This window comes from Nelusetta ayraudi, unplaced genomic scaffold (genome assembly GCF_046127955.1).
Source record: "Nelusetta ayraudi isolate G7.1 ecotype Tasmania unplaced genomic scaffold, CSIRO-AGI_Nayr_v1 ptg000074l, whole genome shotgun sequence".
Taxonomy (NCBI): Eukaryota; Metazoa; Chordata; class Actinopteri; order Tetraodontiformes; family Monacanthidae; genus Nelusetta; species Nelusetta ayraudi.
In genome coordinates, this window is record NW_027466124.1 from 783,455 (window position 1) to 798,199 (window position 14,745).

General features: G+C 44.4%; 2 protein-coding genes and 1 long non-coding RNA gene across 4 annotated transcripts; all 3 read right to left on the reverse strand.

Annotated features, from left to right (window-relative positions):
• Positions 1-2,173: 2,173 nt before the first annotated feature.
• Positions 2,174-4,612, reverse strand: rpz (rapunzel). Its single transcript, XM_076043191.1, has one exon. The coding sequence runs from the start codon at positions 4,538-4,540 to the stop codon at positions 3,854-3,856; it is 687 nt and encodes a 228-aa protein (XP_075899306.1). The 5' UTR covers positions 4,541-4,612; the 3' UTR covers positions 2,174-3,853.
• Positions 4,613-6,809: 2,197 nt separating this feature from the next.
• Positions 6,810-8,994, reverse strand: LOC142899634 (uncharacterized). The gene is made up of 3 exons (XR_012928791.1): positions 7,967-8,994; positions 7,083-7,159; positions 6,810-6,946 (listed from the first exon to the last, which is right to left on the reverse strand). It is a non-coding gene; the product is annotated as an uncharacterized LOC142899634 (long non-coding RNA).
• A 238-nt stretch (positions 8,995-9,232) lies between these two features.
• On the reverse strand, positions 9,233-14,705 carry LOC142899601 (uncharacterized). Of its 2 annotated transcripts, none has more exons than XM_076043269.1 (4): positions 14,071-14,705; positions 13,075-13,317; positions 12,148-12,238; positions 9,233-10,000 (listed from the first exon to the last, which is right to left on the reverse strand). In XM_076043269.1, the coding sequence occupies exons 1-4, from the start codon at positions 14,411-14,413 to the stop codon at positions 9,703-9,705; spliced, it is 975 nt and encodes a 324-aa protein (XP_075899384.1). In that variant the 5' UTR covers positions 14,414-14,705; the 3' UTR covers positions 9,233-9,702. The 2 variants fall into 2 exon arrangements, with proteins under 2 accessions (XP_075899384.1, XP_075899385.1); XM_076043270.1 differs by lacking the exon at positions 9,233-10,000 and adding an exon at positions 10,888-11,373.
• Between the last annotated feature and the right edge of the window lie 40 nt (positions 14,706-14,745).

The window sequence follows — 14,745 nt, forward strand, 5'->3', positions numbered from 1 at the left end:
CCAGGTTTCCTCCTGGGAGAGAATTCGTGCGCAACCTGCGTCGCCGTTTTGCGCCCCAGCCACTACTGGAGGGACTCAAATCGTAAGGTAAAGAAAAACCAGATTATTGCCGTTTGGATTTTTGTTTGTACCTTATTTTGTTGTTGTTTCTTAGGCATAAACACTTGAGTGAACCGCGGTACGATTTTTAAAAATGATTTATTCCCGTGTATCAGAGCCTAAATGGCTGACACACACACACACACACACACACACACACACACACACACACACACACACACACACACACACACACGCCATATTAAACACTCCTTGGTTGATTGACATATGAGAATACTTCAGTTTTGTTGAATTGGATGACATCTTTCCGAGCGCAGGATATAATGCCTCGGTTCAGGTAGAGAGAGAGAGAGAGAGAGAGAGACGCGCCTGGTCGTTCATTTACAGAGATGCATGAGAAACAGAATCACGTCTAAACACGACGGCAAAATGAAAAGGACCGCTAGCTTCTAATCATGTTCGTGGGCACTGTCGTCATATGAAACTGGACATCTGTCCGCTCCGTTTGTGCGCTCAAGACGCGCCCCAGTGCGCGCCCGCGAGCCGAGCCTCCGCCTTCATCCACAGACGTGAAAAATAAATTTACAGGTCACCGCTGACTGAGAGAAATGATTGCCGACACGTGCCGCGCGCCTGTCTGCCCCAATTCTCGTGCAAGTTCATCAACATTTCTGAAATCCACTGGTTTCTTCTCAGATCGAAATGGATTCTGATCACGTCATATACCGGGACGAGAACACAGAGAGTGAGAGAGAGAGAGGGAGAGAGAGAGAGAGAGAGAGAGAGAGAGAGAGAGAGAGAGAGAGAGTCGTCCATCACATGATTGGCGACGTGCGTCAGCGGCTCCAGGACGCCCATCACGCACTCAGCGGAGCAGGTACGAAGATCTCTAATCTGCATTTCAAAGGGCCCGTGTGTGTGTGTGTGTGTGTGTGTGTGTGTGAGAGAGAGAGAGTGACAGTGAGAGAGAGAGAGAGAGAGAGAGAGAGAGAGAGAGAGAGAGAGAGAGAGAGAGAGAGAGACCCGTTCAGCTGGATAATAGCGCATGGGGGCCACTCCAGAGATGCTTAACTCGGGACACGTTGCTTCGCCTGGGCACCATGGTTCATCAACACGCCATGGGGTTCTTCATACAGCTGACGTTTGTTGATTCGTCACCGTCAAACTATAAAATACACAATCATGTCACAATCCCATTTAACAACACACAATTAAAGGATAAAGTGTTTAGTGAAAAATAACCAAAGAAAAGTACAATAACACGATAAAAAATACATTAGTACAAACACATTTACAAGTCGTACAAACATTCCTCAATGGCTGCACAATAACACCGAGGTAAACGGGGTACAAATCTTTCTAAGAAAGTTTCTGAGAACGGACGAGTCCGACCGGGAAAGCAACGACTGTCAGGCGACAATGGAGCGCCGCGAATTGAGCTGTTCATAAAGTTAATCGGCACCCCTCCATTCCACAACGCAAACAAAGCTCACCTGGCTCCGGACCGGAAGCAGCACAGGTGCAACCCCAAAACCACCCCGATGCAACAAAGAGAACGCAACCATACAAAAGAACCACAACAAAAAAACAAACTCTGGACATCAAAACATGCATTACAAATGATCAATTAAACCATTTGGCCTAATTAAGCTCGATAAATAATAAATTCTTGATGAACATGATAGATTTAAATTATATTTTTTATGGTATATAATTATTGTAATAAGTCATAAAATAGAGATTGGATGAGATTGTATAAAAGATAAATCACAATATTCTGCGCAATTCCGCACTGAAAACTCTACAACACGGGTTGTCTTGATTTAAAATAGATATAATTATTCACATTTGGAGCCTTGTACACGCGCACGTTGTAGTTCACCATGTTGCCTGTTAAATGAAGTCGCTTCGAGGCTTCTCACAGAGGGGGGGAAATCCGGTAGACCGAGTCCCTCTAGTGGAGGAACTTGAGGATGACAGCAAAGCATTATTCTGTCCTTTTAATATAGGACCTAATGCATCCATGTCCATTTTCAACTCTTTATGAGACATTTTTCCATTCCTGGCGTGTGTGTCAGACCATCTATGATTTGTAGAAAATAAATTCTCCCAATCACTATTTAAGCAATTTTATTTTCATACTGATGTGTATAGTGGTGACAGAAAAGAGAAGATATTCACGACACATGAAACAAAAGCAGAGATGCCTTTTAACAGGTTCGGCCAATATTTCCCTAGTAGTGACAACATTTTCAATCTGCATTTTCTGTTTATGACATTTGAAAGCCAGTTTATGAGCTGCGTGCGTACTGATATCAGTTAGCAATGAATGAGATTTTTATTTACTGCCAATCACAGGTTTAACACAGTTCCAGCTCTAACGATCTAGTGATTTAAACCCACCAGAGGCATTTGACACCAGCCATTTTTTTCAACTTTAACTAAAAAAAAAGAAAGAAAAGACACTTCAAAGGATATTTAATCACATTTTATAGAAAACCATATAGATACCTTTTCTAACTTGATACCGCACACATAAAACATACATAAAAATAATACACTCATTGCACATCCAGGCACTGTTGGTTAGATGAGGCAGAGTATGAGGACTAAATAAGACGTTTATCCTGCTGTTGAGGCAAACACATTACATAATCAAAAAAAATATAAAACAAACCAATACCCCTGACTACACATATTTATGTCTAGCTAGCGATAGATAGATGAAACTTTAATAACCTCTTGCGTCAAGGTCTTGAAAGGAGAAAAAAAAGTGACACAAACTGAAAGGAGTTAACAGATGGCAACCTTAATACCTTTTTATTTTAATGGTATTAAATGTCAGTTTATGGGCATTTTAGTAAGAAACCCAGTATTTTATTTAACCTCAAAAGTGCAGCGTAGTGTATCATTTGGTGGCGAACTGTAGTGGTTACTATTTTAATAATTAAGTGCTCTACAACGTACAAACTGTCAGCATCAGGAACTTGAGGTGTATTTCAAGGTATCTTCAGAACAGGTAGTGTATCATGCTAGAATGGTGCATGAGGAGAAAACTAATGATCATGAATTGGCACAGTATGTGATAGTTTTATACATGCTATATACTATATATAGCAATACATTTTTTTTTTAAAAGGCCTTAATACAAACCATTGAAACTCTGATTGGTGCTTGTCTTTGCGTGTTGCTGCTGAGAGTCAACCCTATAGGCCTACAGCATCTATTGTTACATTCATCGCCCCGATATCTGTGGGATTCGTTTCTGTAGGTCATAATTTTACAACGTATACTCAAGGTAATTACTGAAAAAAAAAGGAATGTTGATATTATGACAGTGAACTAAAGCAAGAACTTTAGAAACTGAAAACTCTGGATGGAATTAACACAAAGGCCCCCTAGTGGAGTTGAGGGGGAGTGATGGTGGTTAATGCCAAGTGTGCCCTTTAAGTTTTTACTTCAAGGGCTGATTGCACATCTCAGCAAACTTGTTTTATTTTTAATTAACGTTAATATATGTCTAAAGAAAGAGCAGGATTAGTGTTTCTCAGGTGCAGTAAGAAAGCGTTAAATTTTTCCCACTAGTTTAGTCCTCCAGCTGAACCGAGAACATGTACAACTGGACCTACTTGCACATGCAGCAAGTTAGAAAAGACGGAGACACCTCAACGCTTGTCAAGCAGTGAACACACACATATGTACAAAATGCTCGGAGGAGAGAAACGGACACACGGGTCCGGTTTCTGAGGGGAGGAGCAGCGGTGGACGCGGCTGGGAGCACAGACGCTCTCCTTCACTGGCACCTGCTTAGAGCTTGCTGCATCTTCTCCTGCACCTGTTCCATCTTCTCGGCCCACTCCTCGCCCAGGCCCTCCTCGTCGTCCCCGATGATGGCGGAGTAGCCCATGAGGGCGATGAGGCCGATGCAGAACAGGTAGGTGAGGCGCGTGCACAGGCGCTCCATGGTCTGACGGTCGCCCTGCGAGTGCTTCAGGTAGACCTCCAGGATGGGCTTGCTGAAGAGCTTGGGCTTGCCCACCACGCCGTCGTACAGCGTGTGCAGGTTCTGGTCACCCAGGTCGTTGGCGTAGCTCTCCTCGAAGTCGTCCTTCCGGCGCTCGCGGTGCTCTGGTCGTGCCTCCACCATCTCCATGAACTTCCTGAACTGGTTCTTCAGGTTCTCCTCCACGCGGCAGTACTGGCCGTCCAGCGTCTCCTTCTTGATCTGCGTCAGCGTGTTGCGATTCATCTCGGAGAGCTGGTTCAGCCCCCGGTTGACCGAGCTGAACTCCCGCTTCAGGGTGCGGATGTCCTCGTCGTCGACGTGGTGCAGCACCACGCGGATGAGGGAGCCTGCCACGCCGAAGATGGGGTTGACCACGGCAGCGGCCGAGGAGATGGTGGCCACGCACTGCAGCACTTTGCACAGGCCCTGCTTCAGCTTGGCCTTGTCCTCGACAATATCCTCGTCCATCATCATCTTTAGGGAGTTGAGAGCGAAGCGAAGTGGCTCAAAAATTCTGTGAAGGATGAGAAGAGAGAAAAATGTTCAGACCTTTTTCATTCATCCTACATTGTAGCAGAAGAGCCTTGCATGAAAAACACTCAATCGGTCTCCGTAGTTAACCTAATTCTGATTGATTTTGTTGTGGAACAAACTTGACAAGAAGAGTCAGGCAATGGAAAGTAAATATTAAAATCCTGTGATGTTGTAATGTTGTAAAAACAGCCGGAAATGATCCACCATTCTGGCCTGAAGGCTGAGACCTGTCCAACAGTTTCACAGCTAATAAATCAGATGATTCTACGAGTCTACTGGCCAAAGAATCGCAACGTCTCAAACTGTGCACTTTGGATTTTTGCGAGAGGAGGCTGAAACTAATGAGGGATTGCTGTGAAATAGTTAACAGCGTCTCTGCTCCGCTCCTCTCCACTCTGCAGCCTTTTCAGCACCGGGCCGCTCTCTGTGTGTTTCTATGGGGAGAGCAGATAGCTCCTCAGCTGCAGAAGGGTGGGCGGGGCAGCGGTGGAACAAATCCTGGTCGGCCGGCTGAGTCGTTGGACTGGTTCCTTACATAAGAGGAGCTGCTGTACTGTTGTTGTTTCACTCTGAGAACAACCGTGTGTTCTATTAACATCCACCCTGCCCCAGTGTTGCAGTGCTGTGTGTGGACAACACAAACACACACATACCACCATGATATCACAGCACACGAGGACCACAAAGATCACAAAGTTCAAACAACCACGGCAGACAGCCGAGCGAGGGCTTTGTTTTTCTCCTCCCTTCTTTCAATACCCTGGTCTACCAGAGGGGGCAGTGGTTCACTTTCACTGACAGCAACACCAATGACATCCGCCAACTGATTTCAGCACCACCGGCCAGTGGACTGAAAGCAGTAGGAGTAACAGTAGGAGAAGCGGGATTTAACCCTTTAGTTTCTGGCCAATTCTAAGTTCTGTGTTTAAAAGCAAAATATTTGCCAGAAAGGCAAGAAAACTTTGCAATTTTTGTTCCTTCACTTTGGATTCTTTTATTTTTATTCAATTGTCCTTTTTCACCACTTTTGTTATGCCTTTCCATTTCTAAAGATCACATTACTTGAATCTCGAGCTAATTTTTTCTGTGTGTGTGTGTTTCTAGGCTTAAGGTAACTGATCTCTTTTAGAGGTAGCAGGTGAATTATCCTTGTTATTATAACTGGACTATGGTCTTTTTACGTTTTTATTTTCACAGATGATGCTTGGATTCAGGATCCTCCCCCTCTACCTTGGTGCTAATATTGCAGGTGCCAGTGAGGAAAGGGTTAACTGCAGGTTTTCTACAACAATTAAATAACATCTGAATCCAGCCCACCTCAAAATATTCAAGGTGACATTATTTAGGCTGTCTATTAACAAATGTCATGTTGTTTGTCTATATTACAAATTGATCATGCTTCTGCAGCTGCCTTTTCAACTTCAACACAAATTTAACCCTTTGCGCAACTCAAATGTCCCCCAATTTGATAGTTTGCATTTATAGCATGTCTCAATGAGAGCGTGCGGACAAGGACAAGTAACTTATCAACCCTCCCTAATGCAGTGAGACTCGCACAGAACGGTTTGTGTTTACACATTAAGCCAAATGTTGATTGATGGCCAACAAATTAAGCATGTGGCTACTCCCAGTTTGAAGCTCGCAACAATTTGGGGAGAACCAATCACCAGTCAGGTCATCACCTTTAAGAAGAGATGTCTAGTGAGACGGAAACATGCTGCTTGACCTCGGCTCACATCTGACTCCAAATGTTGCCGTGACTCAGCAGCTGCAGTAATTAGCATTGAAAATTAAATTAGCATTAAAAAAACTAGAAAACAAACAAAAGTTTTGGATTTTCAGTAAGACAGACTATGTGCCGGGTGTAAACACAGTCTCACCAGGAAGTGAGTGACTTCACCTGGTCTCACCACAGCGGCCATCTTGAATGTTTTCCATGAACTCTGCTAATGCTTGTCAATAGCTTAGTAGCACATATTCTGTTTAAAGCCACCCTTCAAAGGCACAACGAGTACGTTTTCGCCACTTTTTTCGTAACCATTCCCTTCACTTGCCCATGTATTGTGACCGTGTGTCTGTTTTCACACAGCCCATCCTGTCTGAGGAAGTCTCCACCCTTGAGAGTAACTACTTCAAGCAAAACGCCTCACCAAGAAACTAGGTTGGGGGGGCATAACAATGAGAGTTTTCCGGACTTCTTCTATGTACGTAAGTACTAAATAAAGCACAGTATCCTGTTGTCCCAGCGGCTCTGGGCCGCAGCGCTGCTTAGCTCTCTGGCTCCCCCTAGCCGCGCCTCCGTATTTCCTTGTTACTGCACATCAGAATGGCCTGGCCCTGCTTGCCCTATCACACCAAAAATGACACCAAAGTGCACATCAAAAGCTATTTTTTTCGATCGAAACGGGGCTAAAAGAGCATCCACCAGCCTCCCAACCAACTCTGGGCACCCTGGAGTACACCAGGGCCGAGGATTGCTTACCTTTACACTGTACTATGACTACTCCAGCTTCACCAAAGTCCCAACCTCGGCAGACTCCGTCTTCTTCCCAGCAATCCCTGCAAAAAAGGACACGTCCATTTACGTTGATTATATGGGGGTGACCAAATTGGAAAAAGCCATTTTTCTAATTGTCTAAAGAGTCCCCAAGACCTCCAAATGACCAATTTAGATTCAAAATATATCATTTCAATGGCCTTATATCAAAATGATTTTCCAATGGCTTTTATTGGTAAAAACCCACTCCTCACATACACCATCTCTCCCCTCATAATATTCAACTTGTTCTAGTCCATCCAATAGCCTTCCAGTTGTTTCTGAAGCGCAGTGGACGGTGAGTGCGCAGATGAACTTTGAGGCGCATTTTGATTCGTTTTGGTGCGTTTGGCAAACCCGGGAGCATCTTTGGGAAGCTCTGTATTGCCCAGTGGTGATATTTACTGGACAAAGAGACCAACTTTTCATGAAATGCACTTGAATTTTTGTTTGAAAAATGTTTTCTTTTCTTTTAAATATGCCTAGGATCGAACCCCTGTGGCACAAAGTTATGGCTTGAACGGACTTCTCCAGAAGGGCGCAGGTGTATCATAAAGGCACTGGGATCACTCTTGGTGATTCAAGAGGAGGAAAAGAAGCTTAATAAACCTTCAAGATAAGTAAAACAGATATTTTATTCGTATTACACTCAAAAAATCTACACTCAGAGATAGTCGATATTTCAGTGACCATCTGGAAGCAAAGCGGCGCAGAAAAACCGAGACCAGAGAATGACGCACGGAGCTCTCAAGTACAATCTCGCATTTCTTAAAACATTGCATGCTAACAATGTCACAAATAAATTTTCGCACAAATAAATTCAAGATTACCGTGTCTCTGACCAACAGCTGCCGTTATAAAAGCTCCCGTTTTGGTGCGTCAAACGTAGTCCGGCGAGGAGCCGCAGTCTGCTCTTTTCCTCAGCCTAAAATGAATTCAGTGACCCTCTAAATTCTAACCCTCCGGACACATCAACTGGCGTCTCAGCTAGTAGCTGTCGGCAACTGCCGCGGAGGTTGAAGCTGTTTTGCCCAAAATAAAACCTCGAGGCAAGCGACGCCGGCAGCTGCCGGAGGCAGAGCGCGGAATGGCCCGCACTGCTGCAGCCGTCTGTGGTGTTGTCCACAGCCACCACGTCGCCACGAAACGGTATGGTCGTTATCTCCCCTGCGTGTTCAGGCCTGAGTGCCTCCTGACTCAAAGATCCCCCGCCCGCAGCCCCTCAGAGAGACCCGAGCCCCGGGCAACAGTGGGCCGCACAAGGCGATCCCTGTTCTCCCGGAGAGTGCAGAGATACCAGATGGAAAAAGAAAAAAAAAAACCCAGCAGCTTCTCTTAATGACAAAAGCCTTCTTTATTTGCTCAGAAACGGCCGCGAGCACTGACGCGCAGACGCGGTGGATGCCTCGGAACAGGCGCGTGTGTGCGCAGCCGGAGCTGCAGCCGGACGCGCGGCTGCCTGCCGACCCCCGTGCAGCAGCACAGCAGCTGAGGGACTAGAGGATCGAGTTCCACTCTGGAATCTTGAACGGTCTCAACGTCAGCCTGCTGCTGCAGCTGCTGCTGCTGTTGCCACACTTGGACACGATTAGCCGTGCGTCAGGCTGCAGTCGCAGGGGAGTCGCAGCCTCCAGTTTAGCTTCGGGTTCAGGTGGAGCGCTGTGTTGATGGTTGCACAGCCACTATAGTGACACCTAGAGGCAGCAAACATGGGCCACAGCACAGGAAAAGACCCGAGTCCTGAAACCTCCTTGAAAACGCCTGCATGCCTTGCTTTACGTTAATCTTCATTCAGTTGTTTTTGACTGATATGTGTTGATATATGGCTGATTTATAAGCAATAAAATACCATGAGCAGAATTGATTGAATGCGTGTTGTCGTTATTTTTAATTCCCTTCAATGTGCATAACTTCAAGTGTCAAAATGTCAATATTGGGAAGGACATGTGGAATCACAGCAATATTTAAAATATCTTTATTATCAATCTGATCACGTACAATACACATTTGCAGTCTTCATGGTTAAAATTCAAAAGGCATGGCTTTATTATTTATTTATTTATTTATTTATTTTACAAGCACAGATGTTTCTTTTTGAGAGTCAAAAATAAATGCTTTCATATTGGTTATACAAGTTCAACCGCGGGGGGCGCTGTGGAGGCTGCTGGTCAGCTAACTGACTAAAAGCGATTCAAGTGTAGTGATCGTTATAATAATGGTAATAAATGTGTTGTGACATATTTTAACTGTAAAACACAAACTTATCGAATGAAAGTTTCAACTTGAAGGCTGGGTTCCAGTAGTGTTTACATACACTTCAACACATTTGCACACAGCTTAGCGTTTTACACAATTTAACAGCAAAAATAAAAATACAAAAATAAACTCTTGAGAGTGCAGATTCTCAGCAGCAGCAGCAGCAGCAGCAGCAGCAGCACTGCTTCCTCTCAGCTGCACATGATGCCACTGTCAGTGTGGGATCCGCCTCTGTCGACGGCTCTTTGCTCTGGGACAGATGTGCAAACTGCGTGGGCTCCACCTGGTGGCGAACTGCTTTCCAAGCATACTACCTCCTGGATGCAGCCCTCCAGGCCTCCCTCGGCAGCGTGTGAGAATCCAGCGGCCGCCCCGTCATCAGCGTCCTCCCTGTCATCAGCGTCCTCCCCCTCGCGACCACTGGGGGGATGAGACGTGAGTGCTGGCTGTCTGAAATGTGATGGAAGGGGCCCACGTTTAGCGGATTGGCCTGCTGGCGGGCAATTTTGCGGGCGTAGTAGCGTCGGGACGCTGCTCTCCATGCAGCCCTCTTGAGTCTTTGAGCCTCTTCCGTCTGCTCAGACATCCGCACGCTCCTCTTCCTGTTCCTGCGGAGAGGGGTTCGAGACACGACATGGGGAGCAGTTTAAAATTCACAAATTACTCGATCAGTGTCGTATTGAATCAACCAACCAAACAACCAACACAGGGCAAAGTTTGACACCCCCCCCCCCCCCGCCCCCTCCACAGACGTCATGAAAGCATCGACTTGAAGCCAATGCACGCATGTACTACTGTCACAAGCCCCTCTTGTGAACACACACACTGATAATCACACTGTTTTGAATCAGGGGCTTGTCTCTCATCATGCACAGAACACTAAAGTCTCTGTAAAATAAATTAAAAGAGACAAGTCTCCTGTCACAGAAGAAATGTTCAATATTTAATTGGGGTCAAAAGTATTTATAAAGAGAGAAAAAAAATGGATGGCGTGGTTTTCATCACAGTGATCATTAAAACGATCCTTTCAAGCAGGTTTGGACGTAGGCCAATGCTCAGCCCTTAGGTTTGTTTAGCCAGGAACACATTTAAAATTTTCACTGTGAAATGCAAATTAGCACCCTTTGAAATAAGAATGTGTTTGGATAACTGATCTGTGCAACTTTCCTACTGGTTGATTTGGCCATTTTGTTGAGTTTCGGAACAGGTTTAGGGGCAAACCCCCCCCCCCCAATTCTTTGCTGGCTGAGCCACCAGAGCCAGTCTGCCTTTCCAAGCTCGGCCCTGGACAATGTAATTTTGCTGTTGCTATACTGACACGCCCCCCCCCCCCCTCCGCCCCCCATTTTTAAAACAGAAGCACTCAAAGAACAGATTTTTTTTTTTTTTTTTTTTTTTACATTTCTTTTTATATTGCAATACTAAAGTACAGACAACAGAGCAGCTTAAACAGTTGTACATTATTATTATTATTATTATTGTCTAAATAATTTCACAGTGTGTGTTTACATGCATTCTTGCATGCACATGTAGAAAAAGTATATATAATTTCCTTTTTGCAAGCTTCTTATGTGACCACCTATGTTGTATGTCCCATAGAAATGCATTTCTCACAAAAAATACAGAATATCACAGCATGATATTGCAAGTATAACAATAGAAAATATCTTTTAATGTCACTGTTTAAAAGATATGTTTCTCTGTTTCCCGCCAAATGCTATACTCCAACTGTGTAACTTATAGAGTGTCCCAGGATTTCCTCAGATGTCTCAGAAGTGTACTGTTGCGGTGCAGGACACGGTCAATGGTGGAAAGGCTCACATTGTTGATTCCTCTAAAATTCGCATCATCTTCAATGATTCTCTTCTTTATCTCTTTCAGTTTAATGGCCTTGTCTTTGAGGACCATGTCAATGATGAGCTCTTCCTGCTGTGCGGAGAACAAAAGACGCCCTCTGCCCCTATAAGGGCACTTTGCAGGTCTACAAAAAAAAAAAAAAAAAAAAAAATAGTAGTAGTTACAAAAATACAAAACAGTGTTTCTATTTACAGTCAATTTGAAACTGGCCCCACAAAAACAAAACCATTACCTGCTCTCTTCTCTCAGTCCTCAGTATGGGAGCCACAGAGAACCTGCTGAAAGTGGATTATTCCCTTTGTCCTGTTTTCTACCATAGGTACTTGAACTAATTCTGAGTTTACTGATCTTGATGCTTCTGCCCTTTGCTTCTCTCATCTCTCTCTCTCCTATCTCAAATGCTGCCACTGCTATGAATCCGTTTTCCTCCACCCCACCAGTTGTGCTACACGCACACTTGTGTCGTAGAGTGAGGAGTCTTCACCTCCCCTGCCCTACCACACTTTCTTGATTTGAAACTCAACAAATGGTTATTTTCTTCAGAGAGAGTTAGATTGGCAATTTTTGTTTTTTCATATTTTTCTTCTTACATATACTGATTGCTAAATACTCCCCATTGGGCCAAAAAAAATGGTCACAGCACATAGTGCATGCTTAATTAAAAAAATAATTAAAAAAAAAATTACAAGACGTACATAATGTAACACGTAAATAAATAAATATTTTTTTCCTCTTGGCACAATGTAATATTAAGCAGAAATGTTTTTCACAACAAAAAATATATAACAAATACAACACAAATATAAGAGTTGATTTTTCTTTTGCAGCTGTAAAAATCCCACTGAGAAAACTAACGACACAGTCAAATTGGATCCACTGATGTCTTTAGTCAACCCACCTCACTTGTTCTCCCACAGTGATGCATTGTCTGTCCAGGACAGTGTGTTGTTGCTCTGTAACCGTCGTTCTTTCATGGTTCTCCAGCTTCACTGAAGGAATCGGCAGGAAAAACAAACCATTAACCACACTACAGCGGTGCAACTACAACATCCTTGCAGGGTTAAAGCTTGTGAAAGTAAAACTGTACCTTAAGTATCAACAATGCCACCTTAGTCAATGACTCAACGGTGAAGCCATATGCCGTTGAACGTATTGTCTACACCTTATTTTGTGTCAGCATTAACGCTGCTCAACCTCACTGCCCCAGTTTGCATTAATAAAGTTGTTTGTACTTGTATATTATTCAGAAAAATGTCCGATACCAACCCTGAAACAACTTGGTTTTTTAAACTCCACCGTAGTAAACTTTAAACCGCACTCCTAAAAGCCTTTGATACACACTGATGTGGGAGCACATTGCAACTGTTTGTCTGTTCCTGTTCTGTTGGAGAACAGTATTTTATTAGTGCCGGCAAAAACCTGCTCAATGCCGAATGTAATTGGAATATTTTATTGATTTATTACTTAAGGAAAATGTAAATGTGGAGTGAGAAGTGGGGGGGGGGGGGCAAAAAAGATGAACCAAACAGGACGGGTATCAGTGCACCGCGATGCCTCAGGCATGGGACGCTTGCTCTCTCTATTCATTCTTTTATTCATACTCATATTCTCTATTCATAACTAAGTGATTCCATTTTCCAGGGATTCCACAGGAGGGTTGAGAGCAGCAAACCCCCAACAAAAAACATTTTTGTTGCTCAAGCTTCACCCCTTTGAAACTCGTAACACCTACAAGGTAAATATTGTTGATGAGTGAATTTAAAAAAAAAAAAAAAGAAAGAAAGAAAAAAGAAATCAGAAGAAGCATGAGGCAGGAAATCATTACATTTTTTCCCAAGAGGGTTCCCATCCTGATGTGTGACTGTGCTCCCCTCCGTCTCCTCGTCTTCTTCAATCATGTGCGTCTCGATGAGCACTGTGGCCATTTCACACGGCTCCTCCTTGACAATGGGGCCACTGGGAGATGGAGGCAGATTTCTAGATGCCACAGATAGAGAACTTGAAGACTCTGAAGAGAGTGGGGTTTCGCAGGACTTGTGGGAATATGAGGAGGTTGTGCAGAGGGTCACTGTAAACAAAAAGAAGGTTGTTCTTGAACAAATTACAATCACAGTTTCTCCTGGGGAAAAAAAGAGTCTTTCTTCCCTGGAAACATTGAATTAGGACCAACTGAATTACAAAAAAAACATATGTTTCATTCATTGTGATATAAAACTAAATAATTAAAAGAAATTCAAAATTCTTTTAAAAAGAGGTGTTTCTAATGGATTTCGATACATTATGGCAGCATGTCAGCCTCAGTCGAATCAAGCTGACGTTCTTACAGGCAAAACTTTATTTTTGGTTTCTTTCTGTATTGGAGGTTTGTGCTTTGTGCGTACATATGTTGTGTGAATATTTTTAGTCAATAATAAACAAACCTGTGACTTCAGAGATTGTTTCACTGCCTGTTTTGCACGTTGTTACTGTAGCACAGTGTTTGGATTCAAGTCAACAGTATTCACCAGATAATTCTCAATCCTACAAAACTGTTTGTTTATTTTTTTTTTCTGTCGAAAAGCATAGCAAATACAAAAAAAACAACAACATATGACTCCAGGGACGGCCGTGAAGGGACATGACGTATCCACCAACACTGATCAATGATCAATGATGAAGTTATCGCATCATAATTGTCATTTCCTCTGCACCACCACACCAACAGTTAATATGGATGTATTTCGGAGTCATTCAACCCGCATCTTATAAGACTGTGGCACTCCTCCGGGAAAACGACCACACGGTGGGGTTGCACCCTTTGCCTCTGATGTGTTTCACTCACGTGTGGGGATCCAGTCACACTGCTCCGGCGCCGCGGTCACCTCCGCCTCGCCGAGGCCGTTCGGACGGCTCGTCCCCTCGGTCACCCCGCAAGGGCATCCCCGATGACGCGGCGGCGGCGACGCTGTCAGCTCCTGCTCCAGCTCCTTCAACCTGCGCTCCAGCCGCTGGATCTTTTTGTCTCGGTCGCCCACCATCCGTTGGTACTCGGCATTCCTGGCGCTGTTCACGCCGTGCAGAACGTTGACGATGGAGTCAATGGCCAAGCGGACGGCGTTCTCCACCATACGGAGTTCGTCCGCGCGCAGGTCCGCAAGCAGCGTCCTGGTACCGACCACGTTCATGTCGTTGTGATTGACGGGGCTGACAGTGCGGGGGGCGGTGGCGGCAGGCAGGCGGGCTAAGGCTAGGCTAGGATAAGCTAGGCGAGCTGTGGTTATGCTTTCCGGAATCAGTCACTCAAAAACAATCCTTAAAACAGACTTACACGCTGCATGTCCGAGCCAGCATGGATTAAGCGAGACTGCAGAGTAAATATCCGAGCTCGGAAGGATATCAATTGTGCTATATTTCAGATATATATGCACACCAGAGATGCTTTGTTTAGGTTCGCGTGGCTGGGCTTGAGACAGTCCACACCCCCTTCCTGGTTACGTCATTCTTGCTATCTACAGAT

Excerpts from the sequence above, each read along its gene's own strand:
- rpz (XM_076043191.1), bottom strand. The coding sequence starts at position 4,540 with ATGATGATGGACGAGGATATTGTCGAGGACAAGGCCAAGCTGAAGCAG.
- LOC142899601 (XM_076043269.1), bottom strand. The coding sequence starts at position 14,413 with ATGAACGTGGTCGGTACCAGGACGCTGCTTGCGGACCTGCGCGCGGAC. Across the intron at positions 13,318-14,070 it reads GTGTGACTGGATCCCCACAC|TGACCCTCTGCACAACCTCC; the intron begins GTGAGTGAAACA and ends TTTTGTTTACAG. Across the intron at positions 10,001-12,147 it reads ACTGTGGGAGAACAAGTGAG|GAACAGGAAGAGGAGCGTGC; the intron begins GTGGGTTGACTA and ends CCCTCTCCGCAG.